At 41.1% G+C, this 26,693-nt stretch overlaps 1 protein-coding gene across 1 annotated transcript; it reads left to right on the plus strand.

The window, feature by feature from the left end:
• Positions 1-40: 40 nt before the first annotated feature.
• On the plus strand, positions 41-26,693 carry CTPS1 (CTP synthase 1). Its single transcript, XM_075195872.1, has 19 exons — positions 41-184; positions 3,253-3,426; positions 10,070-10,240; positions 10,567-10,667; positions 11,065-11,181; positions 11,840-11,923; positions 12,028-12,108; positions 12,332-12,483; positions 14,548-14,680; positions 17,097-17,185; positions 18,663-18,757; positions 18,846-18,908; positions 19,164-19,207; positions 19,509-19,605; positions 19,851-19,906; positions 20,118-20,214; positions 20,334-20,478; positions 20,815-20,905; positions 25,976-26,693. The coding sequence occupies exons 2-18, from the start codon at positions 3,261-3,263 to the stop codon at positions 20,897-20,899; spliced, it is 1,776 nt and encodes a 591-aa protein (XP_075051973.1). The 5' UTR covers positions 41-184; positions 3,253-3,260; the 3' UTR covers positions 20,900-20,905; positions 25,976-26,693.

Here is a 26,693-nt window from a genome sequence, read left to right on the forward strand (position 1 = left end):
ACCATGTGCTTCGGGTGATTAGTGGTGGACATTCTGCCTCCTCCCTGTACATATCCGGATGTGAGGAGAGGGGGCGCTCTGGTACAGTTTTCACCTCTCATTGGTTTCCAGTCTTCCTCTAGCACGTGGGACCGGCAAGTCTATCCATCTCCGAGCAACCCACCGGCTCGTGGCCGCTAGATTGGTGAGCTTGCTGTTCTCGTGTCTGTTCATATAGAGAAGCCGGGTGTAAGTGGTCCCGGAGATAGGTTCAAAGTGCATTCTCTCCATTGTGTTCATTACCTGCTGCAGTCCATCTGCTAGTTTTCAGTATAAGAATACATTCAGAAGTCTGCTGGGCGTTTAGGTTAAGGACAAAGTGTGATAATTGTTAACATAATTGGTTAGAACTGAGTGGTACTTAAGAAGTCCTAAACGATTTCAACATCATGGGACATCATGGACACCAATAATAATAGAAATCGAATCACTACCATTTCATTCACTACTACTATTCTACCCATTTTATTGGAATGATGTAAGAGTATATGTTCATCATCATCTATTTGTATAGTGCCACTAATTCTGCAGCGCTGTACAGAGAACTCCCTGCCCCCATTGGAGCTTACAATCTAAATCCACTAATACCAGGGGCAGACTGGGCTGGGGGACAGGGGGGCATCTGCCCCCTGGGTTGGTCCCATAGTGGGCTACCTTGGGCTGGGTCACCTGCATTTTTTCCCCTTAAATATAGGCTGCTGAGGTTATCTTGCCCCAGGCTGATATTTGCCAGTCCTCCCCTGCCTAACAAACACACACACACACACACACACACACACACACACACACACACTATGGGCAATTTAATAACAGCCAATAAACCTACCAGTATGTTTTAGGAGTGTGGGAGGAAACTGGAGCAGCCGGAGGAAACCCACGCAAACATGGGAAGAATATACAAACTCCACACAGATAAGGCCATGGTTGGGAATTGAACTCATGACCCCAGTGCTGTGAGGCAGAAGTGCTAACCACTAAGCCACCATGCTGCCCACAAATAATAAATATTACAGCTATTTCTACTAATTCTTAAATGTATGTACTTTGCCTGTGCGTAAGACTTTATGGTAAAGATGTAATGTACTCAGGAATTGTATATTTCACTATAGTATCCTTTAAGGTTGGCTCGAGTGCCAGAATTGAGAAAATTCAACTAGTGTTGGGGTGCGTCAAGGGTAGCAAAACCTGTTAAATGTAGACCCATCTGAATGCATCCTAACATAGCAAATAGCTAGTGTGCATTGAAGGGTGGTTCAACATCAAATACATGTGCTGCAATTAACAGACTACGCACACAGTTAGAACACACCTCAGATTAGTGATCCGTAGAAGAGGATTTCCGTTTCACAACACTTGATATGTCAAAGATCTTGAGCATTTGCTTGCTGTATGTCCAAAATTTGTAACAATAGATTACTTTTCATAATCTACTGATTACAATGCAGAGTTTTGTATAACCTGTTGGGTCATTTATGAATACTGTTCTACAGGTAAATTTGCAATCGGGGCACCCTTAACTCTGTCAATACAGATTTGTTTTCTTATGGTTTCTTTCCAATACTGCTGCAGATTATGTTTATTTCTATAGAGAAATACATGTTTGAAACAATAGTAAGGGTATTGAACACTCTTTAAAGAAACGTGTAGAAATTCTCAAATCCAGTAATTTACAGGATCCAAAACAGCATTGGTTTACTGGGGGAGATCATGTTAACTAGGTAACTAAAGTAATCAAGGGGCTGTAGATGTAGCTTATCTAGACTGTAGTAAGGCTTTTGACACTGCCCCCCATCGCAGACTTAAATAAAAGTGAAAGCTTGGGATTGGATTCTAAGATGGCTGAATGGATAAGATCTTGGTTGCCAGGCAGAAAACAGACAGTTATAGTAAATGGAGTGCATTCACAGAAGGGAAAAGTTACCAGTGGAGTAACTTTTGGACCAGTGTGTTGTAATATATTTATTGGTAACATTGCAAATGATATTGAAGGGAAATTATACCTTTTTGCAGGTCACACAAAGATAGGCAACAGGATAGACACACCAAGAGGGGTAAAACAAATGATCTATGATCTAAGTAGATTAGAGGAATGGTCAAGAGTGGCAACTACAGTTCAATGAAAAATCATGCACTTGGGTCTCAAAACCCAAAGGCTAAATATAGTATTAATGGCACTACAATGGAAACTACTGAGGCAGAATGGGATCTAGGAGTCACTATTTCAGGTGACTTAAATGCAGGTAAGCAATGTAACAAAACAATTAGAAATGCTTGGTTGCATAGAGAGAGGAATCGGTAACAGAAAGAAAAGTAATAACGCCACTGTATAGGTCATTGGTACAGCCTCATCTAGAATACTGTTCAGTTCTGATAGAAACTTTCAAATATATCAAGGGTTTTAACAAGGTACATGAGGGAAACTTTCTTCAAAGCAAGAGAAGTACTAGAACACGAGGACATGCACTGAAACTGGAGGGAAGTAGGTTCAGAGGAAATGTGAGTGAAAATGTCTTCACAGACAGGGTAGTGGATAAGTGGAATAGCCTCCCATCTGTGGTGGTAGAGGCAAATACAGTAGAGCAATTTAAACATGCTTGGGATAGACAGAAGGATATCCTTACAAAGATTAAAGGATCAAATAGGGTTTGAGGTTATTATAGGTTAAAAATTGGGCAGACTAGATGGGCCAAGTTGTTGTTATCTGCTATCAAATTCTATGTTTCTAGTGTTGCTAATAGTGATGAATCTGATATTTTGGTTTAATTTTTTACTAGGAAAAAATGTCTAAATATGTGCATGATTGCAATAAAGGTTGTTTTATGAGGGAATAAAATGATGTTCAAATGGCTATTAGGACATTTGCAAAAACTGCAAAGAACAGGAAGTCGGATAGGTAAAACTAATGATATTGATATAGATATATATATATATATATATATATATCTATCATATCTCTTTTATTGGGTGCTGACAGTATTGGTAATAGTTCTCTGTTTAGCACTATGTGCTTGCTCTACGCTGGCTCTGAACCAGCATAGGATTTAATAGTACTATTTGTTATGCTGCAACCACTACTTACGGGAACTACAGCACTTCGCACTTGTAAGCCCCTCAACGTTTCACAGCTAGTATTCAAGCAGTCAAAGCCAAGTCCTATGTCCTGCTATTTCCTCTTGTCAGCCAACTTACAATATAATATCTCTCTATTTGCAGTAGACATCATGAAGTATATACTGGTGACTGGCGGAGTGATATCTGGTATTGGAAAGGGAATCATTGCAAGCAGCATTGGAACTATCCTGAAGTCTAGCTCCCTGCATGTTACCTCTATCAAGATTGACCCATACATCAACATTGACGCGGGAACTTTCTCTCCCTATGAGCATGGTGTGTAGGACTGTTTTTATGTATGTAATTGTTTTATTGATCTTCTGTATAGATAGAAGTGTTGTTCGTATTAATAAACATGGACAGCACAGTGGCAGTGGTTAGCATTGCTGGCTCACAGCGCTGGGGTCATGAATTCAATTTCGACCAGGGTCCTATCTGTATGGCATTTGTATATTCTTCCCACTCTTCCTGTGTTTAATTGGTATTTTTGGGGTGGGTTTTTGTTTTGTTTATTTTCTGGGGGGGGGGGGGGGGGGGAGTTTGTTTAAGTTTTTTTTAACCTGGTACTCCAGTTTGTGTTCCCACAGTCCAAAAACATACTGGTAGGTTAATTATCTGCTCACAAAATGGACCATAGAGTGGTTGTCTAGAGTACTTCCAATGTAGACATGATAACTTCATAATTCGACAGTAGTTGGTTAGTGAAGACATCACGTCTGCATTGGAAGCTCTTTTATATCTTGTCGTCTTTAAATAAAATGATATACATTACCTTAGTCTTCAGTGTCTGTTTTAAGGCACCTTTCCAGCAAACATGCACTATTTCCTAGATACATAGTTTCTTTGGGTTATGTTATTCTTATGATGATCAGTCTGGATTTGTGGTTATCATGCTGCCTTAAGTAATCCAGTTTTTATGTTTTGGCAATCTTACAATTTAGCCAGGTCTTTACCTCAGTATTGTGATTCTGTATGTGTATATTTTGCAAGTTCTGACATAGAGATGTCTAGAGACAATCCTATACGTTAGTTTTGAACAATATTGTTTGGAAGGGTTTCGTCCAAGATTGGCCAAGACGGTCACCCACAGCATCTTCACTCAAACTTTTTTTTCCCAAATGAAAGGCTTCATCAGATATTGCTGAAGCCATTTTGTGTTTTCATGCTCCTTTTGTTTGTTCCTATTCTTTCACATGGAGTCTTGTTTAAGGACTTTCCATGAGCTACCTCAAGGGGCATATTTCTGCCCTTGGGCCTCCTTTTCGTGCTCCAGTTGCTCTTTGGGGATTTAGCCATACTCTTGTTTTTGTTTTTGTTTTTTTGCAAGGCATTACAGGGTGCTCCTTTTAAGCTCCTCCTTTGTTTCCCACCAATCTCATTAGTTAGTGTTTCACAAGAAAAAGATGGTCCTTCAAATTGTGCCATTCTGTCTGGGTTCCACATCAATCAAGAATTGGTGGTGCCCTCCTTGTACCCCCGTGTGCGAACAAGAGAGTGGGTCTTCATTAAAAATTAATAAGTAAACCTTAAATTTGCAATTGGGGGGGGGGGGGCATTGCCCCTTCATGCTGGGAGGCAGTCAACCGCATCTGGTTTGTGTCCTGTGTCTGGAGACTATACCCGGCATGCTGTAAAACTCTCCCTATCTTTACTCAATACCTCATACCCCCAGGCACACTCCCCCTTTACTAGACCCCATGGCAGCGTCGCACCTGGTTTGACGCAAGGTACATGTCCCATATTGGGGCTCTCCTTTTTCAGACCATTGTGCTTACCCAATATGCCACCACAGGGGACGTACCTGGTAAGCTGTGCCGTTTTCTTTCAAATATGTCTTGCGCACCTTGCCAATATGTTTGTGCTGTCATGCTTATCTGTCTACTGTTAAACTTCATATTTCTAAATAAAGAGAGTAAAAAAAATAAGTAAAAAAAAATTCAGAAATTCAGATGCTCAAACTCCCTATTGGTTCTCATTGACCACAGTAAGGGATCATCTTTAGTCAAGCTTCTGCTAAAGCTGGGTACACACTACATGAAATGCTAACGATTAGCAATTTATTAATGACAGACAAAAAAAAAAAGTCACGATCAGCATGCTGATTCATGTGTACACACTACATACAATTTACCTTCAGATTTACAGCCTGCAGTGTCAGCTCTGCCCTTAAAGACCACTCTTCGTTTATTTAGCTAACCTGGTGAATCGTACATCAAAGACTTGTGCTGCAGCAGAATGAATGAATAAAATGGCTGGCATTTCTCACTATCTGTAACGCTGACCGTGTGCTTTGCTTGTTCGCTGTCTCCGTTCTCCTTTACTCAGGATGCAGATAGTGCAGATTTACACTGAACTGTCAGCAGCTGCTGGCAGTTCATTAGCTGCTAAGCGATGAAAATCATACTAGTAGGACCAACAAGATGAAGCGATGATCGGCACTTTGGGACACACTCAGATATCTGGCCAATCAGTCGTATATCGTCTGATTGGCCCGATAATCAGTGTAGTGTATACCCAGCTTTAGTGTAGGGGGTTTCCTCCTCCACCTTGCTATCTCTGCATATCTTTTGCAAGTCTACAAGGTGCATAGCTGAAGGAATAATGATAATGTAGCTGTTGCTAGTAAACACTGTTCTTTTACAAACTTCTAATGTGGAGTTACATCCAGGGGCTACCTGAGGTGTATCTGTAATGATAATCTTCCTGGAGTCTGGAACTAGCACTGTAGCCAGGAGCTGGCACTGTGCCTGGAACACCATTTACAGCTACAGTTGCTATTCTGCTACCTTGTGTTTGATTGTAAGCATCTTTGGGAAGGGACTTTTTCTCTTTCATCCAGTCTGGGGGACACTGCTTACCATGGGGTGTGAAGGGGAGCATTGGAGTTGGCACCTATCTAGTTAATTTCTAGCATTGCTGACAGACCCCTCCCCTCTACATACCCCCGCCTCTTCCTCTCCCTCCTCAGTTTTTTTTAGGTGCCTAAAGGAGTTGGGCTTACTGTGGCTGCTCTGCAGCTACACCTTGCTGATTTTACTTTATTTTCATTTAAAAAAAAATATATATATAGCCGCAGAGGAGGAGGTCTCCACTACTCTGCCATATACTATTTGTTTTCTTCTGCTCCCCGCTAATGGAGCAGGAAAAGCACTTCAAAGAGACAGCATTATCAGAGGGGGGGAGCTATAATATAGAGCTCCCCTGCTCTCCATGGAAAGTTGGATTAGCCCAGCCTTTTTGGCGCCAAATATAAGTCCAGGAAAGGACACACATCAGAGGGAGCAGGCACCAGGCACTGCTGTTGGACTTCTCCCCTGTTTGGCTAAGTATCTGATTTATTTAAACATATATTATTGTATTGCTGACTGCAAGGTGGGCTAGTGGAAATTATATTATAGTTCTCCCACTTGCCAAGTTATTTTATTTTTGGTTTAATAATTTATAAGTATAACTTTTATGTCTGTTCTATGCTGTCTCTTGCTCTCTAACAGCTAAATTTAAGTCTGTATGTTTGGTGTGCCTTCCTTTGTAAAATGACAGATAAAGGAAAGGGCCCTAAAGTAAAGTGTTTCGCTTGCTCCAAATGCAATGCTAAATTAGCTAGTGAGCATTGAGACTCAGGTGCTCTGGGCTGATTGCAGCTATTCTGGAAAATTTGCTGCAGCTGGCAGCCTTTCCTTGCTAAGTATATTTTATACTCTCTATAAGTAGATAGGGAAGTATAAGATTCTGAGCAAATTTTGGGGGGATGAGCATAATGTTTATAAGAAATTATTGCTCTCTCATTGACAGAAATATTATCTTTTTGACCGGTTCATAGATTAGTAGTGTTTTCTGTGTAAATATATTTTGTATATGTACCTGTATTTTTACTCTGTGGTAGTGTTATTTTTCTACTAAAAATGTGAGAAAATGAAAGCAAAATGTTCCACGTATTTTCCCTGTTCCAAATGTAATGATAAATAGCGGGTGAACATTAGGATCCAGGGGCGCTCTGTACTGATTGCGCTGCGGCGTCAGTTGGGGCGCAATGTAAAAAAGGCTCCATTCAGACTTCAATCCTCCTGAGTGGGTACTGTTTTTGACACAGGGGGTTGGTACCCCGGTCAAACTATGATCTAACCCATCGGAGGCTCCAGTGGTAGTTGAGGTGTTACCTTCTGCCTCTGAAAGCGGTAACCTTTATTAATTCAGACATGTCTATAAAGAGAACAAGTCCTTTACCCTCGGTAGTAGGACAATCTTCTCTGGCGTATCAGGTATTTCCCCCTGCGGGAAGCCTGGATGGTCTGCAATGATAGAAGGCCAGGAATTCAGAATGGCAGGTTATATCGGTTAAACCGGTGACTGAAGAGCCCGAGACATTTACCTAAAAATAAGAGACATAGATCAGCAAATTCGCTGTTTCTATTGTCTGACTCGGAGGGATCCTCTGAGGGAGAAGGTGAATGGTTAGAGGACTGTGACTCCTCATTAGTAGGATCATAGGAGAGTTCATATTCCCTCACTCTGCAGAGTTGATAGAGTAAGCAGTTTTTCTTGGCTATGTGCCTGAAGGAAGACGCGAGTTAAGTGTATGAGGCAGACCAGAATTCAGCATCCAGTTTTCCTCTAGTTTCGGCTACAACTGTAGCGACCAGAAGAACATTATGGTTAAAATATGGAATGCGGATGTGGAATCTGAGAGATTGTAGTTTCCCTTCCTTACGCTAGTGGAGTTAATACTAGATCTAGGATTCCGAGGTTGGTTTTTTTCAGACAGCCCTTTGAGGGGGGGCATGTCTGGCAGAGGTCATCCAGTAAGATCTAGATTTTCTGGAGGAGGAGACAATCTCTTCGGGGGAAGATCAGCCTCATCCTCCTCTTCTGGGCGAATTATGAACATGGTGTGTCAGAAGATTTTTCTTCCAGAGGACAAGATGGGGTCTCTGCAAGAGGGGATGAACAGGATTCTGTCCTGCAAGAGGCTGTTGGTCCTTCTGTGTATAAGGAAACATGGTAGCGTCTTTTAAGACTCTCCCTAATGACAGGATCCACTCTCTGTGTTTTCAAGGGAACATGTTGAAGAAGTGGACGGGGTCCCATCTGAAGTTAGATCGTCAGATGGTGTTTTCTCTGGAGACGACACAGTCTCTCGGATGATGTTGAGTCACAACAGGAAGTTACAAAATTTAGTGCAAGACCAGAACACATCTGACTGGCAGTGTATGTGTTCACAATGCCAGGGGACTTCAGGCGAGGTTACCTGGTTCCTCCTATATCAATGATTCCAAGAGTCCTTGGAGACTCAAGAGGGAGATCGGCCAGTCATTCTTGTGGCGCCAGCTTAGACATGAAGAGTCTGGTGTCCAGAGGTTCTTCTTTGACATTGGACCTGGGTATTTGGTACCCCTTTGGAAACTTCTGCTGATTCAGGGACCATTCTTGCATCAGAATCTAGCCCAATTGAATTTAAAGGCATGGCTTTTGAAGCCATTCTGTGGAAATCCAGAGGGTTTTCTTCCAGGGTAATTGATACTATCTAGGCTAGAAGGCCAGTTCAGCTTAGTTTTGTCGCCGCATTGGCGTTCATATGCGCATGGTGTAGGAATAAAGCCTGCAGTTCAGAGTCTTTATCTTGTTTTTATACAAGATGGTTTGGATGTTAGGGCTTTCTTACTGGGAGTGCTGCATATACAACCTCCCTATGTTCCACCAACGAATCTTGGGATCTTGTTTAGTCCTTTATACGTTGCAGGAGCTTCAGTACATACCGTTACAGTCAGCAGAGTTAAGTTTTTTAACTTGGAAGGTGGTTTTCCTTCTTACTATTGCCTCAGCTCGAGGGGTATCTGAGCTGGGGAGCTTTGGCATGGACCTTATTTGGTTTTCGGGACGATAGAGCAGTCCTAGGGACAATGCATCATTCTTCCTAGGGTGGTGTCTGGTTTTAATGTAAACCAGGGAATGGTGGTTCCTGTGTTCACAGAGAATCCTCAAGGATCTGGAACAGGGAACATGAAATTTTGGATGTGGTCAGGGCTCTCCAAAATTATGTCAAAAGGACTGCAATGATTCATAGGACAGTTTCTTATTATCTTGTTTGATTGTTTTGGACATGGATGATCAGCGCCTAAACAATTTATTGCTAGGTGGCTTACTCTGACTATAAGGCAAGCTTATGTCTGTACTAACCGTCCGGTACTAGAGTGTATTGTTGCCCATTCTCCCCGTTCTGTGGGGACGACATGGGCTTCACTGAATGGGACCTCAGCGGACCAGTTATGCAGAGCAGTTACCGGGTCCTTGGTCCATACTTTCACAAGATTGTACCAATTCAATGCCTTGTGTCTTGGATGCCTCAAATTGGCCGTAGTGCTCTACGTGCTGGGCTATCAGAGCGTTCCCACCCTTAGGGGGCTGCTTTAGAACGTCCCCATGGTAAGCAGTGTCCCCCAGACTGGATGAAAGAGAAAAGAGGATTTATGTACTTACGTTAAATCCGTTTCTCTGATTCCGTCTGGGGGACACTGCGATCCAACCCTTCTGCCTTTCCTCTCTTGCTCTTGTTTGTTTGACCTTTCTCCTTGGGGCTTTTTGAATTAACTGAGGAGGAAGAGGTGGGGGTATGTGGAGGGGAGGGGTCTGTCAGCAATGCTAGAAATTAACTAGATAGGTGCCAACTCCCATTCTCCCCTTCACACCCCATGGTAAGCAGTGTCCCCCAGACAGAATCAGAGAAACGGATTTAACGTAAGTACATAAATCTTCTTTTTTTTTTTTTTACCTTCTGTTGGTTTCATGTCATTGTATGTTATTTGTTAGTATCTAGATATACCCCCCCATCTTCCAGAACTTATAACACTGCATATATGTTGGTGCTTTTATAAACAAATTGATCATAAAGTACTGTATGTTGTGTTAAATGTCCTTAATTTAGGTGAAGTGTTTGTGCTGGATGATGGAGGTGAAGTGGATTTGGACCTTGGGAACTATGAGCGTTTTCTGGACATCCGGCTAACAAAAGACAACAATTTAACAACTGGAAAGATTTATCAGTCTGTCATTAACAAAGAGAGAAAAGGAGACTACCTGGGGAAAACTGTGCAAGGTGAGACTGGCAAACTAACTTCCTTGTATCATAGCTGTAAAAGAAACTGATGTCACTAATTTTAATGGGCTGATTGGAAGAATTACATTGGTTAGCGCACACACATCATTCTATAGAACTTCTGCCACTACAGTGCTGCATTGTAGCAGTAGCAGGGCTGACACTTATAATTTTCTATTCTGCAATTATTGAAGAACAGTTAATTGCTTCATATAAATACACCGTTAAAAAAAGGAAACGCCGTGGAATTAATTTCTCACCTTGAATTTTATGGTTGTCGGACAGCTTTTATTTTGTTGATAAGGATTTGTGACATTTGTTTGCAGTGGTCCCTCACATCACAGATGCTATCCAGGAGTGGGTGATGCGACAGTCTCTGATTCCTGTGGACGAAGATGGCATAGAACCAGAAGTCTGTGTAATTGAGGTACACAAGACTGATCCTGTATCTCCATCTCTGTATGCCTGCTGTTCTCTCCCTCCTTTTCTAGCAAAGCACTTTCTAAATTTCCCCATGTTTATTTTGTTTTGTTTTTTTTTAAAAGAATAGTAACCTTTTAGTTGCTATTTTTAGTCACTCATGAGTGTACAGGTTGCATTTTTGAGAAAGTCACAGGCAGATGTGACTTTTCTACTGTGATGTTTGTGAATTTTAGCCTCTTGCATGTACGGACTAAATCAAGCTATTACATCGGCATTCTGTCTATATTTGCAGTACTTTGCTTAAGAATTAAAGCACATTTAGATAAAAAATGCATTTGATTTTAGATGTGCCAATTCCATTAATCCTATTTTATGTTGACAAGTGATCTTAATCTTCACAGCTAGGAGGAACAGTAGGAGATATTGAGAGCATGCCATTTGTGGAAGCTTTCCGCCAATTTCAGTTCAAAGCTCGAAGAGAGAACTTCTGTAATATCCATGTCAGTCTTGTACCCCAGGTAAGGTCATGTGGGCCCAGTGTGTGGGGTGTTTGCATGTTCTCCCAGTGATTGTGTGGGTGTCCTCCCATACTCCAAAGAGATATTTATGTGTTTATTTTCTTCTGATGACTACAACCCTATTGTCTGTTGTGGAATATAGATTGTAAGCTATTGCGACAGGGACATGTGAATATAAATATTCTGTGTAAAACGCGTATGTGCTATAGAAATAATTGCTTATAAAGAATAAATTCCCATCTGTACTGCAATTTAACAGCGTGCAAAGAAAATGAGAATCTTGTTGATCCAGTTTAAAGATTTCTATGACCATTATTTTCATTCTGTTTTTTAACTTACTGAAAATACTCTTAAATGCATAATCTGCCTAGTGCCTTCTTACACACCTGACATTGAGTCTAATTTATTGGGAAGCGGTCCGAGTATAAATAACCAAGCAACAAAAATAAAATACAAATTATATTGTTACCTGCCATCTTTGTGCGTTGAAGTATTTTTTTTAATATGTGATTTATGTTAAACAATGATTTACTGAAATCAAAACATTTAATCTTTTCTCTAGTTCTTACTATTAGTAAAGTAAAACTCTGTGATATTACACGAAAAAGGTCTGCATTGATGCTTTCTATGTGTGTACTTGAATATCTGTTATCTGCAGCCCAGCGCTACTGGGGAACAGAAAACCAAACCCACTCAGAACAGTGTGAGGGAGCTTCGAGGGCTAGGCCTCTCTCCAGATCTGGTATGTGGCCTCTCTTCTCACTTTTTCAATTTTAAAAACAAACTGCTAAATTGTATGTGGTCATTGCAGAAAATCAAGCATTGAATTGCATGTTCTTCCTGCAGGTTGTATGTAGGTGTACTACACCTTTAGACACATCTGTGAAGGAGAAGATATCAATGTTCTGCCATGTAGAGCCACAGCAGGTAACATTGTTTATGTATGCTATTATGGTATCTTACACCCTTGCTTAAATGATGCAATATCCAATTTAAAGAGTCATTGAATTACAAGTTTGGTGTGCATCCTCAGTTATGCTGTATGCAACTTTTAAAGTGGACCTGTCACCCTTGTATAGTGGAGGCATTAATTTTGTGAGTTGAACCACTCTTTACCATGCTGTTACTTTCATCTCAATCTGTTTCCTAGGTGATCTGCGTGCATGATGTTTCCTCTTTGTACAGAGTCCCACTCTTGCTGGAGGAACAAGGGGTGGTGGACTATTTTCGCCAACGATTGGACCTTCCTATTGGGCGCCAACCTCGCAGGTTGTTAATGAAGTGGAAAGAGATGGCAGACAGGTAAGGGTATCATGGTTAAATGGGAACAGCCGCCAATGATGGAAACTGCTAGGGCGAGCCTCTCTAAGTCTACCTCTTTTCCCATACCTGGAGCAGCTTTGCTTAAGGATGAAACGGGCTGAAAATGTGAAAACTTTGCCAGACAAGTCATTAGATGGAGTCTCTCAGGTCCATTATCCAAGACCTGGAGAGCAATGAAGTCTGTAGACCTCTAGGATGCATTTTTGCGTGTTCTAATCTGAGAGAGGCACCACTGATGGCTCAGATTTGCGGTTCAGAACTACCTTCAGTTCTGAGTGAATCTGAGCGGTCATTGGTGCCCCTCCCAGATCAGGACATGTAAATATGCATCCTTGAGGTAATGGCTGACCATTTTGAGGTCTCAAGTAATTGCCATTGTGCCATACCTGGAAGATCATCTTATCAAAACAGAATCTGCCCCCTTACTGCAGACTCACCTGCACAGGACAGCCCAGGTACTGGAATCGTACGGGTGGTTTTGAAATGATTAAAAATCCAACCTGGTTCTAAATCAAGTGATAGTGTTTCTAGGCATAGTCTTCGATACCACAGTAAAGGTCTTCCTTTCGGATGATAAGATCTGGACTCTTCAGGTCTTGGTGTGGAATGTTCTGGACATCAGTTCTTTCCTGCATGTAGTTGATGGGTAAGATGGTCTCCTCTAGCTGAAACATTTACGAGTGGAACCTGGTGTACTGAACCATTTCAAAGGTGATCTTGAGAAAATGGTCAAGATCCAGTCTCCTTTTTTGGCTTTATGGCATAACTAATTGTCCCTGGAGGCTCATCTGTGTCTTGGGTGGTGGTTCCGAGCAAACAGCTTGAACAAGGGCTGCCCTTTATCCATTTTTGACTGAACCATAGTAATAACAGACGCAGGAGTTCAGGGAGCTGAGAAGTTGCACCTTGGTTTACTGGTTCTTTGGTTCAAGGATGAAGGATAGCTCCCCATCAGTGTTGTGGCTTTCAGACGTCGATGGACGCTCAGACAGGGGCCCAATTTGAACAAAATGACAGGTCTGTCTGTATTTAGTTGGACAACACCACGGCCATGGCATACATAAACCATCAAGGTGGTACCAGGAGTTTCCTAACAATGAACAAGGATTTTTTTAAATCTTGACATGGGCTGACTGGTTGTGCTAGCAATTTCTGTAGTGTACTTTCTGGGTGTGGAGAACTGGGAGGTCTTCTGAGCAGGCACTCCATTCTCCCAGGAAAATGGTTTCTTTGTCCAGAGATATTTGGTCTCCATGTGCGGAGGTGGGACCAGCTAGAGGTCTATATGATGGCCTCCCTGCACAGCAACAAGCTGTCCACATTCTTCTCCAGACCCAGTGATCTATTGGCACCCTAGTGGATGATCACAAGGTCCATTCCTTCACCAGGACCTTCATCTTGCTTTAACAGTGTGGCTGTTGAAGCCAGGATCTTGAGAATCAAGGGTTTGTCAGACAGTTATACAGACTCTGTTGAAAGCCAGAAAGTTTGTTGTAGAAACTGGCTATCATAGTGTTTGGAAGACTTATATGGCTTGGTGCAAACACTGGGGATTCCCCTTTTCATCCTTGGGCGTTGGAATATGTGAACAGAGAATGACTGAGTTTGGGTTAGGAGAGGAGTGGAGCTTCAGTCTTCTGAAGTTAGCTTAAACACTTCACCATTATCACAACCCCCAAGGCAAGTGTCCCTCACATGGTTTTGGAGAAACTGATTTAACGGAAATATTAAAATCCCACAGTGCAAATCCATCCTGTTTTGTTTTTTGTTTTGTTTTGTTCTTTTTGATACATTAGCTATTAGTTCTCATTTAAAGTTGCACAATCTTCCGATGCTTAAAACGACACATTCCTTGTACAAAAGAAAATATCATGGCCACAGATGACAAACCTTGTAGCTGTTCTCTTAAGGTTTCTTGAGAACTAACTTGACATGACATGAAAGTTTTGTTGTATTATATGCCACTTTTGTTAATGGGAGATACAAAATAATACTGGATTCAAATAGAATTGACCTATTAGAATATCCTATCTTCTTGTGTAGGTATGACCGCTTGCTGGAGTCCTGTAGCATCGCTTTGGTAGGAAAGTACACCAAATTCTCCGATTCATACGCATCTGTTATCAAAGCCTTGGAACATTCTGCACTGGCTATAAACCATCGCTTAGAGATTAAGGTAAACAGGGTGTAGAGTGCAGTAATTTGGTCTCTATTGATACATACTGTTAGAATGTCTCTAAAGGTCTTAATTCTGAGCAGATATTTGAGGTTTTAGTTAGTTACAACCATTGACAAAAAGCAGAGCTCTGGTGTCTCCAATTTGGGCTTATAGCACTCAATAAAGACCTCATTGAGTGACATGGGGTCCTGGGTGCTGCCCCCATTGTATATTGAATGTAGTTGAGATATATATTTTAAATTTTTTTCATAAACTGTATTTTACAGATTTACCTCTACTGTAGGATTAAAACTTCAATTTGATACAGTGCAATCTCCTGATTGGCTGGCAGCGATTGGAGTAGTGTGCGTTTGTTTCCTGGTTCCAGCATGAGTATAAATGGCAATAACATTGTTTGGAGGAAGCACTCTGGTGCTTACATATTTTACAATTTCAAAGGAAGGCCCAGTGACCTTTCTGCTGGTAGCTAGACCCAGCTATCTTGAATGAAATATAATGGTAGCTACTATTGTAATTACTAATCCAGTTTGCAGTTGATTTTCCTGTAGCGAGGAGAGGTGGATAAATGCATTACTCAGCGGTTTTCTGGGATTGTTCCCAATATGTAAAAGTACCCAGTAGAACACTTATGTTTTATGGTTTTAAGCTCCTATTGCTAATGGAAATAAAATCTGCTGTTATATTTGTGTTGCTAGAAAACTCCTTTGTCCCAAATACCAAAAAAGTATAAGCCATATGCAAAAGTAAATACAATATTATAAGTACAAAGGCGCTCATAGACATCCACCAGGACAGGATAATAAGATTATTCTTGCGATCATGCACAAGACCAGTATATATGGGATATAAATAAATAAACTGATATAGTGTAGTAAATTTGTATAAATGGAATAAACTTCACCATAAAAGGTAACAAAATTCCCAAAAAGATAGTGAAGAAACAGAATCGCTCCTCAACTACGTGTCATAAATATGCAATAATATCTTCCATTTTATATGCTTACAAGATGAAATCTTGAATACTTGCGTTGTATTATGCTAACAATGATATTCCTCCTTCACTGCACACTTCTCTGGAAATTTCATTCTCATCAGAGTATATGTGAATAAAGGGAATACAATACTATCTAGTGTATTGCCACTTTAATCCAAAGTAAAACATGTAACATTAAAAACAATACTGAATAAAATCCTTAAAGAATAAGGATAATGCCCGTACCAGAAGAATATAAGATAAACATCCAAGTTGTAGCTGTAGGATTCCTTTCTACTCGTGATACTGGCTGGATCTTTACTCCATTTATACAAATTTACTTCAATACATCCGTTTTATTTATTTATATTCCATATATACTGGTCTTGTGTGTGATTGTAAGAAGAATCTTATTATCCTATCTTGGTGGATGTCTGAGCGCCTTTGTACGTATAATTTTGTATTTACTTTTGATATATTGGGACTGGTGGATTCCCTTTTCATACGTTGGAGCAGTCTCTAGAAGTGCGCTATAATTATACCTGTCCATTTATGCATGTGCAAAAGTAATTACTAGCGAAACTGGCGCAGTGTAAAGCCATAACAATGGGTCTGGTCTTTGTTATAAACCACCCCTAGTTGTGAAGGAGTTAAATACTGCATGATTGAGCTGTCTGTTATTGCACAACATTCTAGTGAAAGATGATTACGGTAAAGTGCTCCTCCCTCTATTTGTGCTGCTATTAGGCAAGATGCAGATTAGCGATGATTGTGGAGCTCGCACTCACACTCTTACATCAAAGACAGCTTCTTGGGAGCAAAGTGAGCAGGCTTCTAGCAGCCTCTGAGATTCTCACACGCTAATACTGATTAATATTTATAGCTGCCTAAAAGATGGATAACCTTAATGTGAATCTAGACCAGAACCCAAATTGGCTGTTAGGAGAATGCAAAGCACATGAGATTGGAGTAACTCAAAGTATTGAATAACTGGACCCATGAATGCAAAACTGCATATACAGCATAGGGTGAATACGTTTTTCTTTTTTTTCCCCCCATGGTTTGACAACCATATATATATAATTTATTTGTACACACACTTGCACTGGGTCACGTACACAAAGTGGAAGACCTCTATCTGTTTGCTATGAACCAGGGACATCACTGAGGCTCTGCCTGACATATTCATGAGACACAGGTGCCTAGTGAATTTATATGCTACATACTCATGAAGGTGTTAAAACCCCAAAATGAATTGCTTTACCTAAAACAAAATTTAATCTAGTGTTTAAATGCAATGTTCAAATTATTTTTTTATATTGTTTCGTTCACAATGAAAAACCTATAACATTGACCACTGACTTGTCACAGGCTGGAAACTAATATTTAGAAAATCTTAATGTGTTAATATTTTAAATTTGTTTACATTTCTGTTGGCAGTATATAGACTCTGCTGATTTGGAGCCCAGCACGCTGCAGGAGGAGCCTGTGCGGTACCATGAAGCCTGGCAGAAACTCTGCAGCTCAGAGTAAGGAAAATCCAGAAATGTTCCATAGTGAACAGCTCAAATATGACTTGCACATGCCGGGTAGCTATTGGTACATATCTCTACAGAATTATGAGGGAGATTTTATGGTGACTTTTTACTTTGGGTTTTGCAGCGGGTTTGTGTTTGTTGTGCATCGGCCAACGTTGTTACTATTTTACCCATTAATCTTATCAAACCCTACTTTTTTTTTCTGTGACCAAAGCTTTAGCAGTACTATCAGTACTACAAGTTAAAAAGAACATAATACCATGAGTATGATAAAAGTTATGTAGACTTTCTAGTGAGCGAAGGAACAAAGTTTAGCGATGTTTTATTTTAGCTGTTACTTAAAATATTTTTTGAAATTTTAATATACATTAATGTTCCACTGCAGGTCTAAAAAGTATTATCTCCCCAGTCTACTGCAGACAACTGAAGCACATTTTTAGGACTATTTTGCTGATGGTTCTGATTAGGCAAAAAAACAGCAACCACACACACATCTGAGTTGTGACATCACTAGCGCTCACCCTGTTTGAATCCAGCAATCCATACAGTGCATTTACCTAGAGCAAGCCATCAATCAGTGTCTGCCTGTGTTAATTAGAAATGTGCATGCTGGACACGGTTATGTATAAATTCTTCTGTCACACGGATGTCCCGCTAACCTTGCGAAAACACCGCATGTTACCCTTAATCTCTGCAAAAGTTAAAATGGTGCAGTTAATACAAGAATGAGATGTCTATCTGTAACAATGTAAACAGGCATTTTAAACAAGTGTTGCAAGCTATAAGAAACATCTGGCAATAAAGAAAGGAGTACGGGGCGGCAGATGAAGACTTGGTGCACCGCATGCGGCCTTTGGGCCACCTGTTTTCCATCACTGTGCTAAACCACCCACAAAATGCTGCCTCCTGGGTGTGTCTTCACCTCTCTAGTTTTACTGCTACTCTGGATTTGTTTTGGCCACTGGATATATCTGCCTCTGTTCATTTCTGATGTGATAGTTTTCCTCAAGGTCCCATGTGCTCCATCTAACCTTCAGTGACTTCTGGGTGAGCAGATTTTTCACCAGCCTTTGTAAGTTGACTCCTTTGCTCATTGCTGCCTTACAGCATAGAGGTCATGCGTTAGATTCCCAACTAAGGCCCTATCTGTGTGGAGATTATATGTTCTTACACAGTCCAAAACATACTGAAAGGTTACTTGCCACTAGGGTATAGAGTGATACCCTCATGCAGAGGGGCCCACCTTGCATTACCCCCCAAATGTGTAGTTTTTAGTACACCCCCACCCCCAGATTCTATGAGAGCGTATGTAAAACAAAAATGCTTCTTGAGCTCCTCCGGATGGCAGCTCTTCAACACATACAGTGTACAACATTGACTGCTGCAATGCTAAAAGGTGAAGAGTCAGGCCTCTCTGCATGTGCCTGACACATCTAATAAATTATCATTTTTTGTAATTTTTTTAAAGTGGTGTATTGGTTCCTGGCGGATTTGGTGTACGTGGAACAGACGGAAAGATCCAGGCCATAGCCTGGGCTCGTAAACAGAAGAAACCATTTTTGGGTGAGATTGATTTGTATATTAGTCCTGTTTTTACATGGCTGTAATGTGCAGTCTGCTGTATCATGGGTCCATTTCCTCTTGCCTGCAGGAGTGTGTCTTGGAATGCAGTTGGCTGTTATTGAATTTTCCAGAGATGTACTGGGTTGGAAAGGTAAGTCTGCTCCATTCACTACTGACTAATGTTTCAGCATTATTATGTTGTATTTGGGGGGGGGGGGGGGCACTTTGACATTTAGAGGCATTTTATAGGGTATGAAGATCCTAATCCAATAACCTGGTACAGAATAATTTGCTTTCATTGACGGATGGAGCTGTAGGGCATAGGGGCATAGTGTTATGGTTGATAGAAGTGGATATACTCATTACTTCAGTAATTTATACAGATTATCATTTTCTCACTTGACAGATGCCAACTCTACAGAATTTAACCCCAAAACCAGTCATCCAGTGGTAAGAGAAGTCTATGCTGCTCAATTTCGTTATATATTCTGTATGCTAGTACTTAATTGTACAACTCTTGGCCATATGTCAACTATTAAAGCCTTATTTCTGAATAAGAAGGTTAATATGTTTTTAAATGACAGTGGTTATGCACTGGCACTATAGTGGCTTATGTCATGATGAGCACATGGTTCTCAAACGTTCCGATTTACTCTTGCGGTTATCTGGGTTGAATTAACAAATTGATGTCAAACATTGATGAATGAATTCAGCAGTTATTTTCCTTAATAAAATGCTTTGTCTCCTGCAGGTGATTGACATGCCTGAACACAACCCAGGTCAGATGGGGGGAACTATGAGATTGGGAAAGAGAAGAACAATCTTTCACTCTCAGAATTCGGTCTTGAGTGAGTTTTTGTGCGATCTCTGCATTCCTTATTTTTCTGATTGTGACTAGACAATTTAAGATTAAGCACATTTCCTTTTTAAGGGATATACTGATATTGGGCGTGTTCGTTACGTTAATCTGACTCTTATTTGAGTGTAATAGATTTCAACTCAATAATCCTACGAAGTCTGCGCGTATACCCACAACATCATTGAATTGTTTAGATTATGGTGCTAGGTTTCACTTTTAATGTACTCACTTCAGGGAAACTGTATGGTGGCCAAGAATTTGTGGAAGAGCGACATCGACACAGATATGAGGTAAAAATTAAGCATCTATATTGTAGCCTTCTGTTTCTAATTTCTTCCCTTGCTCATTTGTCCTGTCTCCTGTCCCTCTACTCCAGCTTTTTACTAGAACATCTCGCATGCTTTGGTTTCATGGAGTATCTTTTGGTCAAAACCTGTGTGTTTGTTTTCTTGACCTGTCTATTTAAATTCTGTGATAAAAGTGGTTCTGACTGTCTTTAAGGTCAATCCAGAACTTAGACAGGAGCTGGAGGCCCGAGGTCTGATATTTGTGGGGCAAGATACAGAAGGGGAACGGATGGAGGTGGTGGAGTTAGAAGGTAAGTACTCAAATCTCTACTGTAGTGATGTGCTTGTTTTTTGTTTTTTTGGGGGTTTTGGTTTTTTTTCCCTCTTAGAATTTATTTATTTTTTTAAATTTTTGTGACTTCTATTGCAGATCACCCATATTTTGTTGGTGTTCAGTATCACCCAGAATTCACGTCTCGTCCTATCAAACCCTCTCCTCCGTATTTTGGACTACTTCTAGCATCGTCAGGGAGACTTGTCCAGTACATTGACCGGGGTTGTCGACTTTCCCCAAGGTGAGATCCAGAATGCATTGCTTACAGGGATACTCTGAGTTTTGTGCTAAACTCCACCTATATTCTTATGATACAATATTACTTTCCAATTCCTAAATGTGGTGACGTGTGAAATTAACAGTTGTATCACCTGAAAACTTTCCTGGCCAGCTATTGGCTTTGTCATAACGCTTAAAAATTAAAAACTTAAAATGTACCACTTTCTGTACTGCACTTTGAGTTTGAGTGATTGACTTCTGACACAATACAGATCTCTGCCTTTAGCACAGATTATTGCAAGCATCTGCATTGATTGTAAAATAAATTTGATTTTGCCATTTTTGCTTACTCACACAGGGATACATACAGTGACAGAAGTGAGAACAGTTCACCAGACACAGAGATTGCAGAATTAAAATTACCGCTGATAAATCATGATTGATGCTAGGTAATGACCACTAATCTGTTTCTGTCCACTACTCTGAATTATGCTGGTTTAATATTTAAAGCAGATTTATATTTATTTGCACAAAATCACTGTCATTATACAAAGTGATGTTTGAGAATGTCTTCTTAATGTTGCAACTAGAAGACACCAGTAGAAATTGTAAAATCGGTCATATGTCATGTTTTTCTTTGTCTCTTTAATATAACAAGGATCAATAATGTCCAATTGATAGTGTTTTAAACTATACAACAGTAATCTGTTAGGTGCCCTTAGACTATGGTCCACTATCGCCTGTGCTGCACACATCTATAGTATTGCTAAAATTGAATATTTTGTGTCTAAGGCTAATGTGTGTAGAAATCCAGAGGTGGAAGAGGTAGGAGAGGAAAGAGTGTTAAGCATGGAATTTCTTACTTTGGGGGGGGGGGGGATAATATTTTGTCTGCCTCATTTTCATCCAAAATTAAATTTTTATTAAAATAAAAATATATAAGCAGTCGTGTATAGTAAATAAAAAATTTAGTTCTGACTGATGTCAAAGGAGGTCTGGATCTTTTAGCTGATTGGGCTGGAGGTGTGTGTCTTTTAAAAACCATTCACTTTCCTGTCAACTTAAGCACCCAAAGTAAAACTGGTTTATGGAATCATGCAAAGTCGATTGTAGATATATTTTAGTCATCCATTCTGGGGGACACTGCTACCATGTGGTTGTATGAGGGCGCATGGAGTTGGCACTTCAATAGTTAATAACTAAACGTGCTGCTGACTCCTCCCCTCTGCAACCCCTACTAGCCTCACTTTCATGTATGTGCCCAAGGACTTGGGCTGCACATGGTACTGCTCTGCAGTACTTGCTGTATTAGATAGGGCTTTATTTGTTTTAATTTTATTTGTAGCTATACAGGAGATTTAAGTGCTGCTGGCAGCGCTTATATCTATAGGCTAAACGGAGCAGAGCTCCATGTTTTCTTCATAAACAGTCTGCTGCAGTTGACACTGAAATCGATGTAAGCGATCCAAGAGGATTGGATGACAAGTGGATTGCGGCTGTCACTGCTACCGTCGGGTCCTCGCTGCCATGGGCGTAGAGCACAGAGTCCTGTCAGGTGAGTGGCCATATTTGGAGATACCACGTTCCCCGCTGAGACACAGAGGGGGACTTGGTTCTCATGCGGCCATCCTAACGAAAAGGAGGAGCAGTGACCAGTGTGTATGCTGTGGAGACACACTGGGCAACCACGGTTTAGATCTATAAGGGTCCGTAAAGGGGTGATCCAGAGAAGAGGGTGCTGGGGGCAAGGTACTAAATAGACTTCCCCCACACACATTGGTATTGTCTGGCGCGGGAGAATTTGCGCCAAAATCACTCTGCATTGCAACGGAGATATGGCAGAGAAGCTCAGACGCCTGGACCCTGATAGACTGACAGTTGTGGGCTGACATGCTTCCTTTCATCCTCCTTCAAATCCCTTGAGCTTCACTCAGCTAAGTACCCCATGGGGGTTTTAATATTGTATACTACATGCTATATGCATAGATAGTAGTAAAAGTCTATATCATCTTGCTAGCACTTAGAGTTTTATTGTTAGAATTCACTAAGCACTTTTAGGATAATTTCATTACGGAGTGCTCAGTTTTAAACATTCTATAACAGAGTTGGTATATTACTGTTTTGGGGCTACTAGCCAAAGCCAAATCTAGTAATTGTACTGTTCTTATTTTCCCTGTGGTGTGTTTGAACTGTACTGTCACCTCCCTATTAAAAAAAACAATTTACAATGTCTGACAGAGAAAAGTGCAAGGGGTAAGTTTTTTTGGTTTTTTTTGTTTGTTTTTATACCTGTTCTGTGTGTCGCAAAACTTCCTGTGGGTCAGCAGTACCAGGGCGCTGTTTGCGCACAGTGTGATGTGGGCTCAGGTGGCGTGAAGGCCCAGGGGAGTAACTCTGTAATGGTGGAGGAACCAGCATGTGTATCCTCATTGGCACAGTCAGTATCCATACTCACTCAGCTAATTACCACACTAGCAGAGTCCGCAGTCATGACTGCGGGGCCTTCTAGAAGTTCCACCCCGATGGCCTCTGTGGGGGCGACAGATTCACAGGGAAATAGGAGACCTGACTGAGTCCGGTTCTCCCTTTTCTCAACCCGCACTGGCGGAACCTACTTGTTCGTCTTCCCTAGGGAAGAGCTTGGATCGCTTAAATAGGTTTCTGGATTCTCCTAGAAGGGCAAGTGGTAGGCCACCAAGGGCTAAGTGGCCACGGTCATCTCACCTATTGTTGGCCCTGTCTTATTCAGAGGGTTCCTGTAAGGAGGAAGGAGAAGTGGTGGAAGACTCAGACTCCGCCCAGTTAGGAAGTGGCAGTGACTGGGTTGACAATATAAAGAACCAGAGCATTCAGGATCTGGTCATGACTGTCAGACAGACCCTGGATTTGGTTAAGACTGAGGATCAGGGATTCTCTGATCAAGGGCTATTTAAATGGAAAAAGCCTGAAACTGTTTGTTTTCCTCTTCTGCAGAACTCTCAGATATTGCAGAAGCTGCCTGGAAACAACCGGAAAAGTTTTTTTCTATCCCTCGCAGGCTTGCTAATCTGTATCCCCTGCAGGAACAGAAGATGGCACGCTGGGAACATGTGCCCAGAGTGGACACTCCGGTAGCTAGACTGACCCGTCAGACCACTTTGCAGGTACCCAGTTCGGCGGTCCCCCAGAACCCCACAGATGGTATTGAGGAAACGCTCAATCTTTCTCTTTTTTTTTTTTTTTTTTCTTTCTCTTTTGCTGCTGGTACTTCTTTTAGACCCATGTTTTCTTTAGCATGGGTCGCCAGAGAGATGGAACCTTGGGCTGACCAGTTGGTAGCCGGGCTACAAATTGTAGAACTTCTGCCATTAGCCAGCAGTTTCCTTCAAGCGCAACTCTTTTTATACGGTATCGGCAGTAGTTGCCAGGAGACCTCTCTAGCTTTGTTCTTGAGATGTGGACGTTGAGTCTAAAAAGTCTCTGGAGGCACTACCTTATTCTGGGAACACACCCTACAGGGGAAATCCATCAAATAGAGACAGGCCCATAGTGGCAGAGGGTCTCACTCCAAGAGGCGTCCGTCTTTCAAAAGTTTGGATAAACAGGATGACGGGACTCCCTCGCAGCTACTACTGTTCCAAAGTCAGTGGGTGGCGTCCTCCCGGGACCCATGGATCCTGATCATGACCAAGGGGTACGTCATAGATTTGGCAGGGCCCACTCCTCATCGGTTCTTTGCCACCTCTTTACCATTGAATCAGGAGAAAAGGCAGGCAATGTTTCAGTCGGTTGCTTCCCTTCTTTCAGACGGTGTGGCATGCAAGGTTCCAGAGTCTCAAAGGGGCCGGGGATTTTACTCAAATCTTTTCTTGGTTCCCAAAGAAAAGTTCTCTTGGTTCTTTTCAGCCTATCCTGAATATCAAGGGGCTGAATCAGTACTTCAAAGTGGACAAGTTCCAGATGGAATTAGTCTGCTCAGTAATAAACGGTCTGGAACACCGGGAGATTATGGCGTCTTTGGATATCAGGGATGCTTATTTACATTTCCCTGTCTGGGAGCTCTATGAATCTATGTGGATAGGACTTTGTTTTGTAGAAGGACAGATTCCCTTATTGTCCTCTCAGTAAAGGGGTTGGCCAGCCACCAAGCAAACTATTCCTTGTTGGATTAGGGCTATGATAAAACACTTATATGAGTTTGAACCAACCTGTGCCAGGGAGGATCACTGCTTACTTCACTCGTTCAGTGGGGGCCCTCTTGTGCCATGCGGCCATGGTGCTTCTGCGGATCAGCTTTGTCGAGCGGCCACCTGGTCCTCTGTTCATACACTTACTAAGTTCTATAAATGTAATGTTTTTTCGTCTTCTGACACAGGGTTTGGCCAAAGTGTCTTGTGGGCCAGGCTATCAGGGCGCTCCTTCCCTTAGGGGCCTGCTTTAGCCAGTCCCCTTGGTAGCGGTGTCACCCAGAGTGGATGATTGAAGATTTATGTACTTACGTTAAATCTCTCTCTGAATCCATCTGGGGGACATTGCGTTCCCTTCCTGCTGCTCTGTGGTCTTGGTCATTTGGCTTTCTGCCTTGGGGCTTTAGTATTATACTGAGGGTTGTAGGGGTTGCAGAGGGGAGGAGTCAGCAGCAAGTTTAGTTAACTATTGAAGTGCCAACTCCATGCGCCGTTATACAACCCCATGGTAGCAGTGGCTCCCAGATGGATTTAGAGAAAGATTAACATAAGTACATAAATCTTTTTTTTTTTTTTTTTTTTTTCCCCCAAGTACTAAATGTGGAGAGAGGCACTTTATTAAGGGATCATGCATTACTATTTCAAATGGGGTATTACGGATGTTAATATGCCTCTAATTACAGGTAGGACTAGCCACACACCAAATAAACAGTATATAGCAAGATATGAATATATTTAAACAGGTGTACATGGACATCTGTTACACTGACGTATCTAGGTTTGTTAGACTTATTTTGCATGTCTTTACATGGCTACAAAGTCAGCACTTGTTTGGCTGTCACATACATTTATCCTGCTTAATTTTGGTACAAAGACCATTTTTAAACAATCATGTAACTCATGACACCCGTTGAAAATGTCACTTGTGCTGCATCATGTGGGTATATAACTGCCTGACAAATATTAACAAGTAACTATTCTTTTCTAAATGTTCCTCAGCTTGTTTACTGCCTTTACAATATGTCCTTCGTTAAAATACAGAGCACTACTTGGTTTGTAGTTCAGCTTTATTGGCACAAGTCCTAGATTCTTATGGAACACTGCAAGTAGTGACTACAATTAATGGAACACTAAGGTTATAGTTTAAAAAAAAAAAAAAAAAAAAGTCTTCAAATTCTGGTTTCTTGGTTTTACACAGTGGACTCTTGCAGGACTGTTGTGTAGGGAAAAGGTTTTAAGATACCTTGCTTCTAGATATTTATTAAAATCTCTGTTTTTAAAATAACCTATTTTTAAGTCTGTTTTTATTAAAAATAGATGTGTTAACCAATGATATATTCCCTGCTCTTCCAGGTGACTTCTCTCCAACACTGGAATACAGCCCTGAAGAAGAGACTTCTGTGTTTGAATACCCTTTTACCACTTGAAATGAGTGATATTGAACCATTTTGTTTATTTTTAACGCTTTCTTTTTAGCCTGTCAAAGCTTTACCTTTGTGGTCTTCTAGTATGACTGCCCGGCTGTTACCAATATTATTGGAGTCCTTCTCCCACCTATCCTGAAGCAAGCGCCATGAGATGTTCTAGTGCGCACACTTGCCACTGAAGGCAGAGCGTGCCAACTTCTCTGAATTGTTTGACACAACACTTATTGTGTGGTGTCCTGTAGCAATAATTTATATAAGTATTTTTATGTTTAATGATGGAAAGATGGACCCTTGATTCAGGTAGCATTATTTGATACCAATGATCGGACAAAGTAGATCAATCACTCACTGTGCAGCAAAGTCAGTATATTTGAAGACCAAGATCAGTATTCAATATGGGCTGCTGCTTTCCATGTTTCTTGACAAAAAGCAGTATTGTGTTGGTGTAAGATACTAGAGGTGATGTCCTTTGCTCCAAAAGACCAACATTGAAGTTCTATTAGTGTAAGGCACTATGTAGAGAAAGAGAATCAGTGGCTCATGATAAATTGTATTTTTTTCTGTCAATGCTAGCAGAAGTTTCTCCTGTATGCCATTTTGGTTTCACTGCCATTCATGTCAAAATAAATAATTTTGATGCTTTT

Source organism: Mixophyes fleayi, chromosome 2, assembly GCF_038048845.1.
Source record: "Mixophyes fleayi isolate aMixFle1 chromosome 2, aMixFle1.hap1, whole genome shotgun sequence".
Taxonomy (NCBI): domain Eukaryota; kingdom Metazoa; phylum Chordata; class Amphibia; order Anura; family Limnodynastidae; genus Mixophyes; species Mixophyes fleayi.